At 44.1% G+C, this 17339-nt stretch overlaps 1 protein-coding gene across 2 annotated transcripts in view; it reads right to left on the bottom strand.

The window, feature by feature from the left end:
- The window catches only part of SELP (selectin P), a 34869-nt gene extending 24134 nt beyond the window's left edge, over positions 1–10735 (bottom strand). The window contains exons 1-2 of one of the 2 annotated variants that reach the window (XM_081025924.1): positions 10482–10735; positions 1520–1610 (exon numbers count right to left, since the gene is read on the bottom strand). In XM_081025924.1, the coding sequence (XP_080882050.1) occupies positions 1520–1610; positions 10482–10484 (94 nt within the window). In that variant the 5' untranslated portion in view covers positions 10485–10735. Of the gene's footprint in view, positions 1–1519; positions 1611–1706; positions 1825–10481 lie in introns of those variants that run through there. The other variant, XM_081025925.1, reaches the window with a different exon arrangement.
- Between the last annotated feature and the right edge of the window lie 6604 nt (positions 10736–17339).

Below are 17339 nucleotides of genomic sequence, written 5' to 3'. Positions count from 1 at the left end.
AGGAAAAGGAGTGGTTTTCATCTTTCACTTAAAAGTGTACATGAAGTCACAGAAGGAAAATGTCCTCTTCTGAGGACCCTTGGCATAAAAGATTTGGAATCATAAGATACCAGAGTTGGAAGGGACCTTCCAAGTCATCTAATTTTCTCCTCCTTTTATAAATGGAGGAGATAGTAAGTAATTAGCCAAGTGACACATACAGTGTCTTGATGGCTGCGTCATATCTAGGGGTTCTGCCTCTTTACATGGAGCATAAGGTGCTTTATGAGCCAGAGCCTACCGCTGACCCAACCTCATCACCTGCCATATTTACTTTCTTAGCAAAACAGAACTCCATCTTCCATGCCTTTGCAATGCTCTTTCAGCTCTTCTGGCTGCCCGCTCCTCTGATGCCTGCTGAACGTTCCCTCCTCTCCTTTCCCTGACTTCCCCAGGGAGGCTTGGTGTTCCTTCCCCCATGCTCCCACCTCCACGTCCCTTGGTGCTGTGTATTGTAACGTCTGTGGCTATGACATGGTCCACACCTGCTAGATTGTGAATCCTGATGATGGTCTCTTTTTAGCTCTGGATCCTTAACCCTGAGCATAGAGCGTGGCACTTAACAGCTGTTCAATAAATACTCCTTGAGTGAAAAAGCAAGTCTGTGGCAGAGGCAGGTTAGAAATCAGACTTCCCAGTTTGCAATCGTACAGTCCTTCGACTGCTCTTGGATGTTTGTCTTTGATAAATTACTTTCTCTATCTCTGCTTAGTCCCTTGCTAGAATAGGGCTTTAAAGAGTCCCTTTAAAGAGAGGTTTGTAATATCAAATGAAGCAAAGAATGTGACCTTCGGAAGTATCCAAGGAATGCACGATGGTGCAGTACATCTTTCGGAGGCAGTGGGAGCTCACCCGGACAGGAGAGGCCAGCTCCCACACGAAGAGGTGTACAGTGGCAGCAGTCAGGCCTGGAAATGGCTCCCTTTCCTGTTTATAAAGGCTTCTTCCTATTCAACTCTCTCCTTAGCTGTCTGCGTGAGAATCACTTACGGCCGTCCCTCCCTCACCAACACATTTATTGCATTGTTTTGCCAGAAGACTTTCTCTGATTATGACCTTCATGGGTTCTAGGTCATTTGGCCTTCACCGGCTCCTTCCTCCATCATAATATATTAAAAACTATATTTCACAACTGCATTGGTGTAAAGATGAATATATTAATACTATATAGTAAAACATTTTCTTTGACCTAGAAGGAAATCATTTTTAGAGAAATGAAAACATTTTTGTGGGTCCCTGAGAGTACTGGAGACCTGTGCCCCTGTCCATAATGGATAAGTCAGCCCTGGATATATCCATTTAATTTCTTCTTGAATTCTTTTCTACCAACATGATGGTGTTGGGTGCATTTTTCTTCCAGGAATCTGGGCTCAGGCAGCTTCCCCTGCCTCTCAACAACGGCTACCATCCTTAATTTCTCCTATGGGTAGAAATTGACATAATGACTCAGGGCCACGAGAAGGGTTAGCATAACATTTACCAGAGATCAGGGCACTGAAGTAAAGAAGTTGGGCAGTTCCGAAGACCACGCTCTGAACTCTCCAGCTCCAGATGGTTTTCAGGCAGCCAGCCTGGAACAAGAAAAGGACACTTCCTTTTAGTATTCATGTGCAATCAACATGGCCAAAAATATTTCAGTTAATCATTCTAGTGAGTGAGAGCCCCGCCTGTTTCCATGGAGGGGCAGCTCATGCCCTCTTTCCCCTTCTTGTTTGTCCCTGCTCTGCTTCGAGTCCTCCCCTAGTTGGACACTGCACCAACACTGTGTTGTTTCTTCATGCGTCTGACTGATACTTATTGAGTAACTAGTTTGTGCCACTAACACTTTTCTTCTATAGTACATTTTGTAATATGCGTGGAAGAAAAATACTGTCATTGTTATTATGAAATAATCTCCCTTTTTGAACTGGTGTGCCATACCCAAGAATAATAGGAAGTCACATGGAAACTCTCCCTGGCCCACACAGATAACATCTGACCTATACAGTGAAAATTGCTAATTATGCCAGGTGTGTTATACTGTCTATTCTGTCTTATCGATCCACATGCTGTCCACTTGCTTTACCATTTCCGCATGTATCTATAATACTATTCAAAGTTTAGCATATATGAATGTGCACCTATATATGTAATATTTATTAACATACATGATAAGCGTGTCCCCTCCCCCCCATCTATAGCAAGTATTATTTCTCATGCGTTCCCTTCTGTAGAGATTCCATTAAACCTATTAACATTTACAAAATGTTTATAGACAAGTAAGTTCTTACATGCTCATCTTATCCGCCTCCCTCCTGTGACACATGAGAACACTGAGGCTGGAGGGTCTAAAATAACATGTTCCAAACGGCAGCCTGTAGAGCCTGACTTTGAAGCTAGAACTTTTTCCACTTTACTCATTTACCTTCCTAAACCTCCAGGCTTCCAATTCCATGCATTGTCATTGGAGATGACAGAGTATGTGACATGGCCAAGCCTGGCTGCCTCACAGGTACCCCTCCAAAGCCACCCCAACATAACCACCAACATAAAAACGGTGCATTTGCTTTGCGATTGAGGCTTTATCCCTCTCCCAGCCAGATGGCTACCTGCTGTGGAGAAATTCTGAATTGCCATGCACCATGCTCCAGTGATGGATGATGTAGGGTTTATGGGGTGGTGTGTGTGTGTGTGTGTGTGTGTGCGCACACGCGCGTGTGTGCACGTGCATATGTGCTGTTGACTGCCACCTGACCAGAGAGTGGGGCAGACATAACTGAAGCCGGCACGTGTCCTAGATCCTGGGGTTATCTGAGATGAGGGAGCCTGGCACCCTTCTTTCTAGGAGTTCCTGAACGCTGGCTTTGGTAAGTCGGCATACTTTGTGTTCACATGAGCAAGGTCAGTAATGAACTGGCTGCTGCGTGACCTCTGGTCAAACACCGAGAGTATTATAATGTTATGATGAACGGCCTGTTTATTTGCACAGGAAGTGTGCTGACAGTCCCTTCCTGGGGACTGATCCCACTGTGTTCTCTCTGGATTCTGTTGTATCACCAGCTAATAGTAGGACCACATTTCTGCCCAGTACTCACCAAGGACCATGCCAGGTGCAACAGCTGAAATCTTTAAACCAGGATGAGCCTGACTTCCCAAGTGGGACACAGACATGGAAAATTTAAGTCGGTCTCTGTTCAGATCTCCAGCTTCCAGAGTATACTTCTCTTAAAACCAATTTGCCTGAGAATGTGGGTGTCCATCTCCCATTTTACAAAGGAAACCACACCTTTTGCTGATCTGACTCTTATGTATTATGGGGCCCTGACCCTGTATGTCAAGAAACACTAGTGTGCCAAGAGACAGTCCAAAATATTGGTATAGGAATTGAGACCATGAGTGCTTCAAACGATAGTGTGACAAATCCTTTCCAAGTCTAGTGGTTTCCATTCCTCTCCTTTCATCAACTTTGATGGAGGACCCAATTAGTGTGTCAGACGCTCAACCATTGAGTAAATGTTGATGATAAATCACTATGTAATTATGGGCTTATAACTTGGAAGGCGTTCAAAGAATTGACTTATTCATGTAAATGTAGTTCCTCAATATTTAAATCTCTAAAAATGAAATATAGGATTAGGATTGATGCTGGACTTACCTTGTGTTGATCAATGATATCCATGCACGACTACGTGAACAAATAGGGGAAAAGCCCTTCTTTTCATTTAGAGCTGCATCTTCAACAGCATTTTAAATCTAAAAGTCTAAGTATCCAAATTTGTAGTGTGTTTATGCTATTTTACTTAATTATTTGCTAAAAGTAATCATCACACCATAACACCATCAAAAAGGAAAACATTTAACACATAGAGACTTGGGATTTCAGAAAATTGAATCTTTTCAATTGCGAGAGAACGCAAGTGAGCTGGTTTTAAACACTAAGGTTTTAGAGGACGGAGAGGCGCTTCTGATCCAGGACAACCTCTAAGAAAGGGAAACGCAAGTCCCCTGCTTTCTTCTGACCATACTTTCTGTTTTATAAAATCACCAAAGACCAAGGATCACCTCTCAGAGATTACTTGAGAGGAGAGCTGTCAGAGACCCTAAAGAGCAAATGCCCAGTCGATTTGGCATTTCCCCAGAGCTCTCCCACGGGCCGCTGGGCCACTGCCACTCCCCACCACTGAGATGCAGTGAGTTTGGTGACTTGCCCAGGCTCGCTTGCTTGAATGAATGTATGTTAGGTTAACATGGTGATTCTTACTCTCACAGGGCCCATGACCTCCTTTGAAAGTCTGGTAAAAGCCATAGTCAGGATTCTTCAAAAAAAGTGCACACTTAGAGTTTTCTAGACAATTTCAGAAGGTTCATGGACCCACTAAGTCTGTCCATGTTTAATGGACCCCAAGTTCAAATCTCTGTGTTAACTATAAGGCAGCACCTTGACTCATTGGCAATTGACAAGGGTTTTGTGTATGGGTGGGGAGGATGGATGACGCTGAAAAATCTTGTTCTGAGTAATAATTTCCTCCAAAAGTTCCTTGGGGTTGGCAGGCCTCTTAACCTGGTCCTGCTCTCTCTACAGTGTCGTCTTTGGGACAGTGCTGCTCTAGGCTACTGAAGAGTTAAGCACTCTACCTTGTGTTACTAAGCAAGTTAAGTGTTGAAACAAGAAGAAACCCTCTCTAGGAGAAGCGGCCTTGGGCTCTGCTAATTTCTACTTTTTAGTGTTCTCTGGCAGCCCACTTCAAACTGGGAAGGAATCAGAGATTGGGTCCTTAGAATCACACCCTGTGCCTAGGTATCTATCATCAGGGCTGCTTCACACCATGGGTACCTTTCCTTTTACTTTTCCAAAGAACTGAAAGTGATGGCAGGGTGAAGAGAAAGTGGAAGGAGCATGTGTTTTTCCCTGGACCTCACTTTGCATAGGAAGAAGTGCTGGAAGTGTAGGAAGTCCTGTGGCTGCGAGGGTCCAGGTGCCTTACAAGGTTGGCAGAAATGGTGCCACCCAAAAAGATTTTGTTCTATGTTGTAGATCACAGCTTTGCGCTTTTAGAAACAGAACTGAACAGTGTTCCTCCCCAAACCCTTTGTCGTCGGCCAAGATATTGCCCTGTTTCTCATCTTCCTCCATAGTTCAGCTTTCTTCACTCATCTCCTCTCTACTCTCCAGCCGCCCCACCGCTTCCCCACCGGCCTACAAAACTGCCCTTGCTAACTTTACCATTAATATCCTAATTAGCAAATCCAAGGAAGACTTTCCACTCTTCCTTGACCTTTCTGCCGCAACAAATACTACTGACCACTTCCTTAAAATGCTTCCCTTAATTTTTCTTTTGATTTTTCTCTGACATCTTGAGCAATTTTTCTGATTTTCCTCTAAATTTGCCTCAACTCTGCCATCACTTGCAGCGACAAAGTTTTCCCTGGGTTCCAGATACCATGACCTGCTTTCCTGGGGCTCCTTATGCTCATTTGTTTGCCAATGACCCCCAGTCTGCATCTCCAGCCCCGACTTCCCTCCTGAGCACGAGGTCTGGATTCCAAATGCAAAGCAAACATCTGAGCAGACAGCTGGAGGAAAATGCTACAGAGGCTTCTCAAGGGCAGGGGTTTGACTTACTTGGGTCTGAATCCCAATCGTAGCAGAGAGCAGATACCGAATGTTTAATAACTATTTTATGGACGAATGAATGGATGACAATAGCAGGGGAATGACTGAAAGTAAGATAGAAGTATGTGCTGGATAGGAAAATGTTGGGAAAATGGGTGGCAAGTATAGCTAACTATATTATGGTTACAGCTGTGATTGTATCAAATGTAAAAGTGTATTATGATTAGGTAGACTAGCATAAACTGGCTGTGCAAAAAAAAAATGTTCTTGGCCCTTTGTCTCATTCTATTTGAGTGCGAAAGAAACAAGAGACATGAAGGCTCATATCCCATGAGAGAGAACAGTGAGTAGGACTCACTCTCTTAATTCCACTCCAGTGGGATGGAGGGATCAGTGGAGGAAACGTGTGGGAATCGAGACCTGTTACCATAGGTGGTGTGTCTCAGGAAAGCCTGGAAGGGCATCAGATAACAGCAGCTCTGAGAAGTGGGGGAGGAGAAAGCAAATTTCCATCAACATTCACTCTGCAGTGGGTGTGACTCTGAAAATCTCTAGCACCACAGGGGGCTCATCAAAGGGACACATGTGCTCTCTACCAGACTGTGTCACCTACCCAAGCCCCGTAACCTACCTGCCCACAGAGACTCTGAAGTCCTCCATGAAGTGGGACCAGGGAGGGAAGACCAGACATCTCTGCCTTGTCCAAACCCTTGACATGAATCTGCCATCAAATCCTCTGGACTTTACCTTCTGACGAGATACTGGCCATTCTCCAAATTTCCACTTTACTGCTAGAGTACTAGCTCAGACATCATCATTTCTCTTCTGGACCAGGGCAGTCCTCTGCGTGTCTCTTTTCCTCAAGATTACCCATCTCCTATCTTTATAATGCAGTCAGAATGATATTTCTAACACAAACATCTGATCAGATTGCTTCACCACTTAATATCCGTCAGCTGTTCCTACTCCCTGAGCAATACATACAAACTCCTCAAGATGACACGTGCAAGACCCTTCTAGACGTGGTTTCTTCCTATTTGTCTAGTCTCATCTCCTACCATCACCCCTCAATTCAATGCCCCCCACCACATAATTCTACAATGCATTTATAACAAAACATTTTATAGTTTCCAGAACGCACTGTATGTTCCCTACCGTGTTTCCCTGAAAATAAGACCGGGTCTTATATTAATTTTTGCTCCAAAAGATGCATTAGGGTGTCTTTTCAGGGGATGTCTTATTTTTTCATGTACAACAATCTACATTTATTCAAATACGTTCATGTCATCTTCTGGAACATCGTCATAACGTACTAAATGTGTCCATCTGGCTGACGATCTGAACTGGGGCTTATTTTCAGAGTATGTCTTATTTTTCAGGGAAACACGGTGTGTTCTTATACACAGAGCACCCTTTCCTTCTGTGTATTTTTTCCTTCAAAAATCTCCTCCTCCAAGGAGCCTGCCCTGTCGCCTGTCCCTTCCCCCCCGTACCTACACGCACCAGGATAGGCGCTTGCTTACTACTGCCTGTGTGGCTTCCCATTGGGTTAGTAAATGCTGCAATGTGCTGGTCACTGTTTGAGGCACCGATGTCAAAATGATAAAAACAGACATAATTCCTGTCATCTTGGGACTTACATTCTATTGAGGAAGACAGACAGTGAAATGAACACCAATAAATAGATAATAGAACTAAACAAGTAAATGTGAAAAACAGTTATAAGACATTTATAAGTGACAGGTAGGAAATTAAGGTGGGGTTATGTGATAGAGTGACTGGGCAGTTACGTTATAGAAAAGGGGGGTTAGGGCAGACTTCTCTAAGGAGGTGGCATTGAAGCTGAGAGCAGAATGACCAGAAGAAACCAGCCAGTAGGAATCAGAAAGAAGAGCATTAAAGACAGAAGAAAAAGCTAATCTGAAGGCTTTAAGGTGGAAGCAAAATGTGGTGTCTTCAAAGAACATGAAGTGAAACGAACAGGGAAGGAAGGAGATGAGATGACCCTGGTGACAGATCACTTTGAGCTTTGGGAACTGAAACAAGGGGACGAGATTTTGTTCTAAGTGCAATGAGATGCTCAGGGGTGGGACGTAGGGAGGATTTTAAGAGAGGTGGTGACACGGTCTGATTGATGTTGAAATGGGGCGGGGGGAGTCCTAGGGGTTAACTGAAAAGGCAAGTTGGGGCCAGATCTCGGGAGTCTGAAATGACAGTCACAGTTGGGAATCCATCTGCCAGGGTTCTGAACAGAGAAGCATCTGAGCAAATGCATCTAACAGTGGTGTTTTTGACGAATTAGAAGCATGGAGGCTGCTCTGTCCAAAGAGCAGTCTACTGCCCTAATCCCAGAGGGAGTTAAAGATACCTGGCCTGAGCTGGAGTCGATGGAGATACAAAGGGGGTGGTAGATGGGACAGTCATTGAGGAAGCCGAACTATACAACTTGGTGGTGGCAGAGGCCAGATTTGACAAGGCATTACAGCTGATACACTATTATTTCCCTGAAGTTTCTGGGTGGTGGTGGTGGTGGGTTAGCACACATGTTAGTAGCCTCAACTTAAACATAGAAAATGAAACCCAATGGAAAAAACAGAGGTCTCTAAGCTGAACAGCAAATTAGAAATAGGGACAGGAGGAAACCCAGGGCATCAACACTAAGAATCAAAGCATATATTTAAATTAGACAATTGGTCCCCATTATTGAGGGTGAAATATTAGCATTAAAAATAAAGTAAGATGCCTAAAAGTTTTTAACAGTCTGTTGGATCATGGTTGATAGCCCTACAAATGTAAAGGATTCGTTTTGTATTTGATGTAATAAAATTTCTGTTTTGCTTCTCAATCAGAGAAGTGAAACATCTAGAAGACAATGGCATGAGTGTTATTTAGGAAACCACCATGTGCCTACTCTCTAGGGTGAGGCCTGGGGTCTTTTCTCAGGTCTGTTTCGCAGTAAGTCGTTTTGACCTTTGAGGATACACTTGATAAGCTAGTATTTACAGAACTCTGAAGCTGGACATTGTAAGAGCTAGTGAGAGGCGAGTGAGAACCATTTAACTGCATTTTGAGAAACATGTAATAGGAGGAAGAGTAAGAACTAGAAGCCACAGACCTAAAGATGGTTAAAGGTATAAAAGGAAGAGAATTCCGACCTGTTCCTTAGCTCCTAAAACCTTAACTAATACCGGCATCATTTTACCGGAAGTTCCCAGTCTAGAGCTCCCCTTTTCCTCAACCCCCCAACTCTACCTGATTGAAAAACCCCACCGATAAACCTTAATTTCTTTCCTTTGGCTTTAGAGGTTCATTGAAGCCACTCTCTGAACCTGATTGCACACAGGCGTTGAGGTTCCTCAACCTCAATCCCCAAAAGTGAACTGTCTTCAAGAGCAAAGGAAGAGATCTTGCCTTTGGAATATTTAAAAGCAATTCTGGGCTTGGGGCCTTAGCACTTCATTGCAGACTTCCAGCCTCATTTGAGGATGCCACAAGAGCTTCTGAGCAGAAAGCTTACATGACGACAGGGTGGGCTTTTCATCTGGGACCCACAGGGAGGTTGGGGAACCCCCTATGATTGTCTGTGACTCTTGCTGTTTAAGGGGATGTTTGCATTTTCATCTGGGAAGACGATGTTCAGTGAACTCTGTGACTCCATGGGTCAAAATAGCCCTGAAATAGAGGAGGACCCCAAAGAGAACAGAAGGAAGAGGGGAAGCACCGCTCATGGATTCAAGCTGACCAGTCGAGAAGTGTGATACACAAAAGATAAGACCAGGAATCCATAGTCTTACGTCATTAGGACTCAAACTCCTTCCTCTTCTCCTCATTATCCTCTTACCCCTATTCTCCAGACACAGAAAATCCTTATTGTAAGAATTGGAAAAGTGCACTACAGTACGGTAGAGAGGTGGGTGAGTCACGTAGAAGTGGTACCCCATAGAAAGAGACTCACAAACAGACAGCTGGTTCCTGTTTGGCCACAGGGTGCAGGATTTGGGACCCTAGGCCTGTGTGAGATGCTCCTGGTAAGCTGAGGGTAAAGCTGTGTGTGTCTTAGTATCTAGGAAAATATCGATGAATTCAAGAATGCCTTCTTCCTTGGATCCCAAATTCCTCTAAACCCAAGAATTTTCTCTTTCTCACAACAATGCTAGCTAACATTTACTAACCAGCCACTAAGTGCCAACTTCAGAGCTAAATGCTTTCAGTGTAATATTATTTCATCCTCGCAATGGTACTCTAAAATAGAATGCTCTTATTATATCCATTTTACAAATGAGGAAACTGAGTCACCGACAGGATTGAGGCTTAGATGGAGAAACCACATGGACACCCCGCACCAGCCCCAGCAGGCTCCTGGGGCTCAGAGAAGGAACAGGAGGCTGGGGGTGAGACACTGGGCAGCCCTAGGCTTGTTCCAGGCCCTTGTTCAGCTTTGCATTCAACCTAGAGAGAAGAGCGACCCTGGAGAAGGGGGTCCAGGTTTACCAAGATCTGCTCCCAGAGAGTCCCTGTGAGTCCCAAGGGGGCCCGAAGATGGGAGTCCAGAGGAAGACAGGAGTCCAGAGGCGGATAGCATCCAGCCTGCCATGCAGCCTTAGGTGAAACACCCAGCCTTGGAGGGGACAGGGGCTTCATCACAACCCAGAAATGACCCCAGCTCACAGGGCGGTTGGAAGGGCCAGAAAGACAGTAGGTTATTCAATGCTTGCAAACCCTAAAGGTCTATTCCACGTAAAGCTTCCTGACTACTGCTATGTCTCATTTTCTAAACCTGAACTTGCCTGACTCGGCCCCAAACCACTTCACCTCACCCCCTTCCTATAGGAAAGAGAAATGAACTTACCATCTCCTCTGACACTCGGCTGGCTTTCTGCCGTCCACCCAGCCCAGACTTCTTATATTCTCGCTGCCTCCCCTCAATGTCAGGCTGTTTAGAAAAGCAACTTCCTTCCAGAAATTTACCACAGCCCTTCCCATGAAGTCGGAATGCTGATAACACGGGAGCAATGCTGGCAGTCACCGAGGGGCAGGGGGGTCACCCAGTTCCACGGGCGATGGTCTGGGGCCAGGGGTCAGTGTGATTCACTCCTGGATATCTCAGGCTGAGCAGTGCAGGAATCGCACCCACACCCCAGGGGGCACGCTTCCTTTGATTCTGATATGAGCCCCAATGTAAGGTCAGATCATTGGAAAACATGCTTTGTCTTAATCATAATATTCTAGTGTTCATTTTCCAGTTATTGTGAAATCTTGGTGATGTTGACTATTTCAGCAGCCTTCTGAGGGAAAGGAGCAAAAAATAGCAACAAGAATAATTAGGTAGGAAAGGAAAAAGCCACTGAGGGTTTTCTGGCAATGTGTGTGCGTGTGTGTGTGGCGGGGAGGGCGGGTGTTAGAAACAGTTTTGATGTGAAGTACGAAACAGACATGGCTCACTATTAGAAAGGAACTTCTGCTTCTTTATCAGAAAAAAAGATGAAGAAATGGAAGGGTTAGTGTGTGGAAGTGACGGTCGTGTGGCAGAGGGCTGAGCACTGGAGCTGATTCGGCTGCCTGAGCCCCGTCTTGGCTCTGAGTGGCGATGCATTCGGCGAAGTACCAACACTCTCTGTGCCTCCACTTTCCAACTGAAACAGAATGACAACAACAGAACTAACCTGATAGCCTTGTTGTGTGATTCAATGAGTGAATCCGTGGAGGGGTGCTTAACATAATACCTGGTACACAGCTGGCAGCGAATCAATGTGAGCCATTATTCGGTTCAGATTTATGGTCTGACAATAAAATCACGTGTCCATATGGTTCGTGCCGAGTCAGGGAAACCATTACTCCAGTGCATCCTCTCGGAATTCCAGTTGTGCCCTCGTGGGTGCAATTCTTCACCCACGCCATGGTTGTTACAGCTTGAAAGTGGGCATCTCATAGACAGATTACAAAGGGAATAAAATGGAAGGAAGCCCAAAGGTGAAGATGTTTAAGGAGCTTGGGTGGGGCTGCGTGTGCATTTTGGGATTTGGCACCGACAGGAAGGGAAGAGTTACATAATTGGACGGAGAAAGGACGTGGCGATGAAGGAAGGAGAGTGGGGACGAGGGACGCTGAGAGAGAGGAAAGGATGGGAGACCTGGAGGCAGCGTGATGTGGCATCGGACGGAGCCCGGCTCGGGGAGCCAGACACCCTGTCTCCACCAGCCAGCAGCTGTGTGACCTGGGCAAGGTCCTACCGTCATTGTTGTGACTCAGTCCCCTCCGCTGTGTTAATAAATAAGGGGAACAGTCACCCAGAGTCGCCACATTGGCGCGTTAGGACAATTAAATGGATTTGCATGTAAAGTGCTCAGAACAATACGTGGCACACTGTGGGTGCAATGTCAGTGTTAGCTGTTCTTTTTATAAGACTTGCTCCCACTTCTTCTGTTCTTATTCTCACTCTGCAGCCCCTCTTTTTGGCATCGCCTCGTTCTTTTTTTTTTTCCCTTTAGTTTCTCAGATGGGTATGAGGGAAAGTGCTATGTAGACCATAGGTTGTTATTGATAATGTGTTGTAAGTTGGATAATGTTACATTTTAGGGATTTTGAGGGAAGTAGAAAAGGATTCCTAGAAATAGGATTGGGAGGAAAATACCATCTGACTTTGTTTAAAAGCAGCAGGCTGAACACCCTTTGCTCACCCGGATATAGTCTATGTAGAGAACTTAGGTAGTTTCTAATTATGTGGCCATTAAACGTACAGTGTACTTCCAATAGAGTTTCATTAGTGGCATTATCTTTCTCGCGGATGTTTTCTCATCTCTTCACATTATACCACAGATCCCCAGGAGGCAGGGCTGTTTCCTCTGTGAGTCTTGCTTCTCCCCCAGCATCTAGCGGAGAGCAGACACTTGTGGATTCCTTGATGACACTGTTGGCTGTGGGCAGGCAAAACGAATGTGTCCCCTCCATCTTCCCTCTGCACTCTGCTTCTCTGATTACAGTGGTGCATTCACAGACACAAGAAATAGTTAAGTGCCTTTGAAGCTGCAGGCAGGTGCTAGCACTGGGGTCTCAGTAGTGAGCAAAACTATCGTGGCGCTCACGGTTGTTGTATTTTGGGGTGGGGCATCAAGATATTAATAAAAATCACACCAGTAAATGCACGAAGAAAAACAAGTGGTGCCGTGAAAGGGAACGATGGGAGCCGGACCCAAGGAAGGCGCCCCATTCCTGAGTGACTTCAGAGCTGAGGTCTTCATGTAAATAAGCATTGCCACATTGGGGGGATGGGGGGACATTCTAGGCCTGGCAGGGTTTGGAGCAGCCTGGGAGCCTCCTGAAAGCCACGGAGGCTGGAGAGGGAGGGTGTCCCAAGCCACGCTGGGGCTGTGTCTTCTTCTGCACTGTATGTCATCAGATCAAACAGAAGACAGGTGATTCCTCAGGGAAGCTCACCACACAGCTGGTGCCTCTACTCAGAGGAGACCAGGCAACTCACTGCGTAACAGGCTTTAGGATGAACAAGTTAGAACTGAAAGCAAAACAACATACAGAGATTCACCCTTATTGTTAATATAATACATGTTTGTTTAAAGAAAACAAGAAAAGAAATTTCAGAACAACGCAGAAGAAAGACATCACCTATAATACTGTCACCAATTGGAATTGGAATTAAATTGTATATTCAATGCAATGCTTTTTTCATTTGATAATATATCATAAACCTTTCTGATGTTTTAAAATATATTTCTGCTCAAGTTACAACTGAAAAAAACCTCTCTCTATATGTAGATGTCAGTATAGACATAGATACAACATGAAGACGAATGAAGGATGAATCCAACCTTCCCATGACTTAAATGGCCTTATCAAAATGTCCCAGACATGGGAGCCTCTTGGCCATGTGCTGAAGTTTCTGTCCCTCCCCTAGCGGCTGACATTGTCAAGAGCAAAGATGTCAGCTCGCCCCATACAGCTTTAGGAAGATATCTTACACAAGTTTCGTGCATTTCTAACTCTTCCTGCTGCAATTCTATTTAAATTGGTCTGTGGTGCTCTGATCAAGCATTTCTTCTCTCTATCTGTGCGTTCCAGTGTTTGAAGGGGAAGGAAAGGCCAGGGATTCAGTCATCTCCGCTGAGTAAATATGAACGTGCACAGAACTCTCCACCCACATGGCCTTACGTGGGGGTTGGGGTCTCAGGGCACACTCCACACGGCCGTGCTCACGCCCACTTAGCCCCTTTCAGGGATTCGTTGATGCAACCTACATGTCTTTGTGGGGGCGTGCTCTGTACTTTCATCTAAGCTACTCTCTGGAGACACAGGGGTGAGGAAGACACATCCCGGTTCTCAAGGAACCCCAAGACCAGTGGAGAGACAGGCTGAAACAGATAATGATGGCCAGTGTGAAGGAGGCAGTGTAACCCATGCCCTGTGGCGGACCCCCCCGAGAGGACAGCCAGCTGCGTCTGATGGTGGCAGGGCAGAGGTGGTTGGAAAGGGCGCTTAGAGGACATGACCCTTCGGCTGAGTGGAATGAGCCAGATTCTTCTGTGCAAGCTCAGTGGTGACACATACACACACAGAAAATACCCTGCACGCAGTGGAGGAATTAGGAAGTGGTTTTTCTCATTAGAGTATTTTTACTAATCCAACAGCGTGTTGTGTCCGGGGCCGTTTGACTACTAGAGGCTCTGATAACCACAGAAGTGTTCTCACTTACACTAGACCACGAGATGCACAGTTAAATGGGTGACTTGCTTAGAAATGCCATCATGAATCGGCTATTTAAAAGTCACTGAGGAAGTGAAGCAGATATTACTGAGAACTTATTCCTGGGCCAGGCCCTATGCTAAGCATTTTAGAAGCTGTATCACATTTAATTCTCCCCAAACTTTGAGAGGTCGATGCCAGTTGCACAACTGGCCCATCTCCTTAGAGATTGTCACGACATACATTTTGTTAAAAAGGAAATTGAGGCTTGGAGGGTTAAATGCCTTGCTCGACATGACAGAGCTGATAAGTAGAAAAGATGGAATTTGTCTCCAAGTCCAGCTGAAGCAACACTACACTAACACCTGGGTTTTATTATTCAACTCGTGAAACAGTACTTTCTGGAAAGAGAAGAAGAGGTCCTTCTGACCCCCTTCTCTTGGTTTTCTGGTGGGTAGTCTGTGCTCAAACGCTCTGGTAATTGGAGAGGAATCAAGAGAAAAACTAAAATCAGGCCACTTCCCACACCCATGTCGGAACACATCTCATCTCAGGGCAGGTTCTTCTGTCATCGAGCAGCGTAGGCAAAGGAACTACAAGGGAGAAATGTGTCCTACACTTCCTCCCGAGACACATACACTACACACACATACTCTGCACATGCACTTCTTTAAAAAAATATAAAAGAGTACTATTTTCAACTAGAATCCAGTTCTTGTGGTTCAGGTGAATATAGAATTTTTCCATCTTCTTTAGTATTTGCCCCTATTATAGGTTCCTAAATTCAAACTCAAAAATAAGACCTCCTTTGAGACTCTGGCCTTGTACTGACAGGAAGGATCTGAACCCTTTTAAGGGGCCAAGTGTGGGCCAGTTCCCTGGGAACTGAATGAGGGAGGCCCTCAGAAGAAAGTGGAAGAGGGGAAAGTCTGAAAATCTGAGAGTCAAAACCTAGAGGCTACAGATCACATCAAAGCCAAAAGGTAGGAGAGGAGGGGCTTTTCAAGTTTAATGGCACCGTCCAGTGGCCTGAGGGCCCCTGAGTGAGTCCCACAAGTGGACAGGTAATTTTAAACAGTTTCAAAATTGGCATATATGTATAAAAATTGCTTCCTTTTCTTGTTTATCAAAATGGGTAATTTGTTGAAATACACAAGGAACTCCAGCTGTGACATTAAACAATAGATTATAATAAAATAATCAGAAAAATAGCAGTCATATAAAGTCACTTAGCTGGAAGTGATCAAATCAAGTCCAGTTTTTCAGTTCTCAAATAATTCCGTGATCCTGGCTCCTGATGAAAGGAAATTGTCTTACCCAGAGGTTTGATAGCCTCTAAGGGATTTGTTTTCTTTTTAACAATGAAGAGACAGGAAAAGGCAACATTTGAGAGTTTCATTTGGATGACTTGTTTGTACTTAAGTTGTGCTTAATAAGTGTTTTCCTTTTCTATAGCTAGCATTATTACAATAAAACTAAAATTCTGTAGCTTACCTGACAATGTGATTAAGAAAAAATAAATTTCCTCAAGAAAATAGTTTTTTGCTAAAATGAAAAGATGAAAGTAATATATTCTCTTATAAAAGATGCATGCCCTACAGAAAAGCATAAAGCAGGAGTAAAAATTATCCATTATGTCACCCCGTCCAAAGACAAGCACTGTTAACTGGTAGGCTTCCAGAATTTTTTGAATTCATATACTCCCGACTAAATTTTCAACGACATAGATGCAAGTTTTATTTTTGTATTTTAGTTTTTGAAACTAAACCATATATTAAGGTCATCTTTTCATGTTAATAAATATAGGTCTACATTGGTCTGTATAATGGCTGCATTATATATTATTGTATAATGCGCCATAGCTTATTTAAAATAGCTCCTATCGATGAAAATCTTGCTATTTGTAATTTCTTGCTATCATAATCAGCTCTGCAAAACATCCTAGGACACTTCTCCTTGCCTACATTCTCCTATAATTTCTCTAGAAAAATTACTAGAAGTAAATTTACTAGGCCAAAGTGTATACACGTATACACTTAAAATGCCGACAGATATTATTTCATTATCCTCCATATAAAACCATAAATCTGAACTCTCACCAATGGTGTATGAGCATGCCCATTCCCATACTCCTACTCCAACACTCAGCTTTGTCAGTTTGAAGAAACTTGGCCGAGCTGGTAGACCACCACAAAAATCTCATTTTTCCAATTTTTATGACTTAGGTGACGATGGAGTTTACTGAGTCTGTAATGTCTTGAGAAGTAACACAGAAAATGAGGACACTGCACAAATACGCCTTAGAGGTCACCTCCGGCCACTTTGGAAGCCTGGGGACTTAGGTACAGTCACTTGCAGTGAGGCATGAAAGGTGACAGGCTCAACAAAGGTGAAAAATAAGTGAAAAGATAGGTATTCAAGACACAAACAGAGACTGCTTCTTGGGTTTTGGTCCTGTTACTTTTGTGGTGGTTCGGCTCTGCCCGCCCGGCTTCGGCAGGGTTGGTCAGTTGGCTCATTTTTAGGAAAGAAGGCTGCCTCACTACTGTGTGCTAGAGAGCACATGGCGAGAAACCTGTTAAATTCAAAGAGGGGAAATCTAGTAAACATATAAGTTTGGGCAAGTGATTCAACTTCTCTGAGTTTAACTTTCCTCCTATGACCTATGTAAACAATGAAAAGTTTGCATAATGCTCTGTGACCAACTGGGATTTATCCCAGGAATGCAAAATAGGTTTAACATTAGAAAATCATACTAACAGATTAAAGAAGAAAAAAATCTAATCTTCTCAACACAGAAAATCGTGTTAACAGAGTAAAGAAGAAAAATGTAATCTTCTCAATACATAAAAAATGTTTAGTGAAATCCAACATTCATTCAAAGAAGCAGAATGATAGGAACCTTCCAGGATATGACAAATGGTGTCTATAAAGAAAGTCTATAATAAGCATTATAACTAATGGGGAAACACTGAAACATTCCCTTTAAGATCAGTAACATGTCAGAATCCCA

Source organism: Rhinolophus hipposideros (genome assembly GCF_964194185.1).
Source record: "Rhinolophus hipposideros genome assembly, chromosome: 19".
In the NCBI taxonomy this organism is placed as follows: domain Eukaryota; kingdom Metazoa; phylum Chordata; class Mammalia; order Chiroptera; family Rhinolophidae; genus Rhinolophus; species Rhinolophus hipposideros.
The sequence above is the reverse complement of the archived record's forward strand: the minus strand, read 5'-3'. Positions and strand labels throughout refer to the sequence as shown.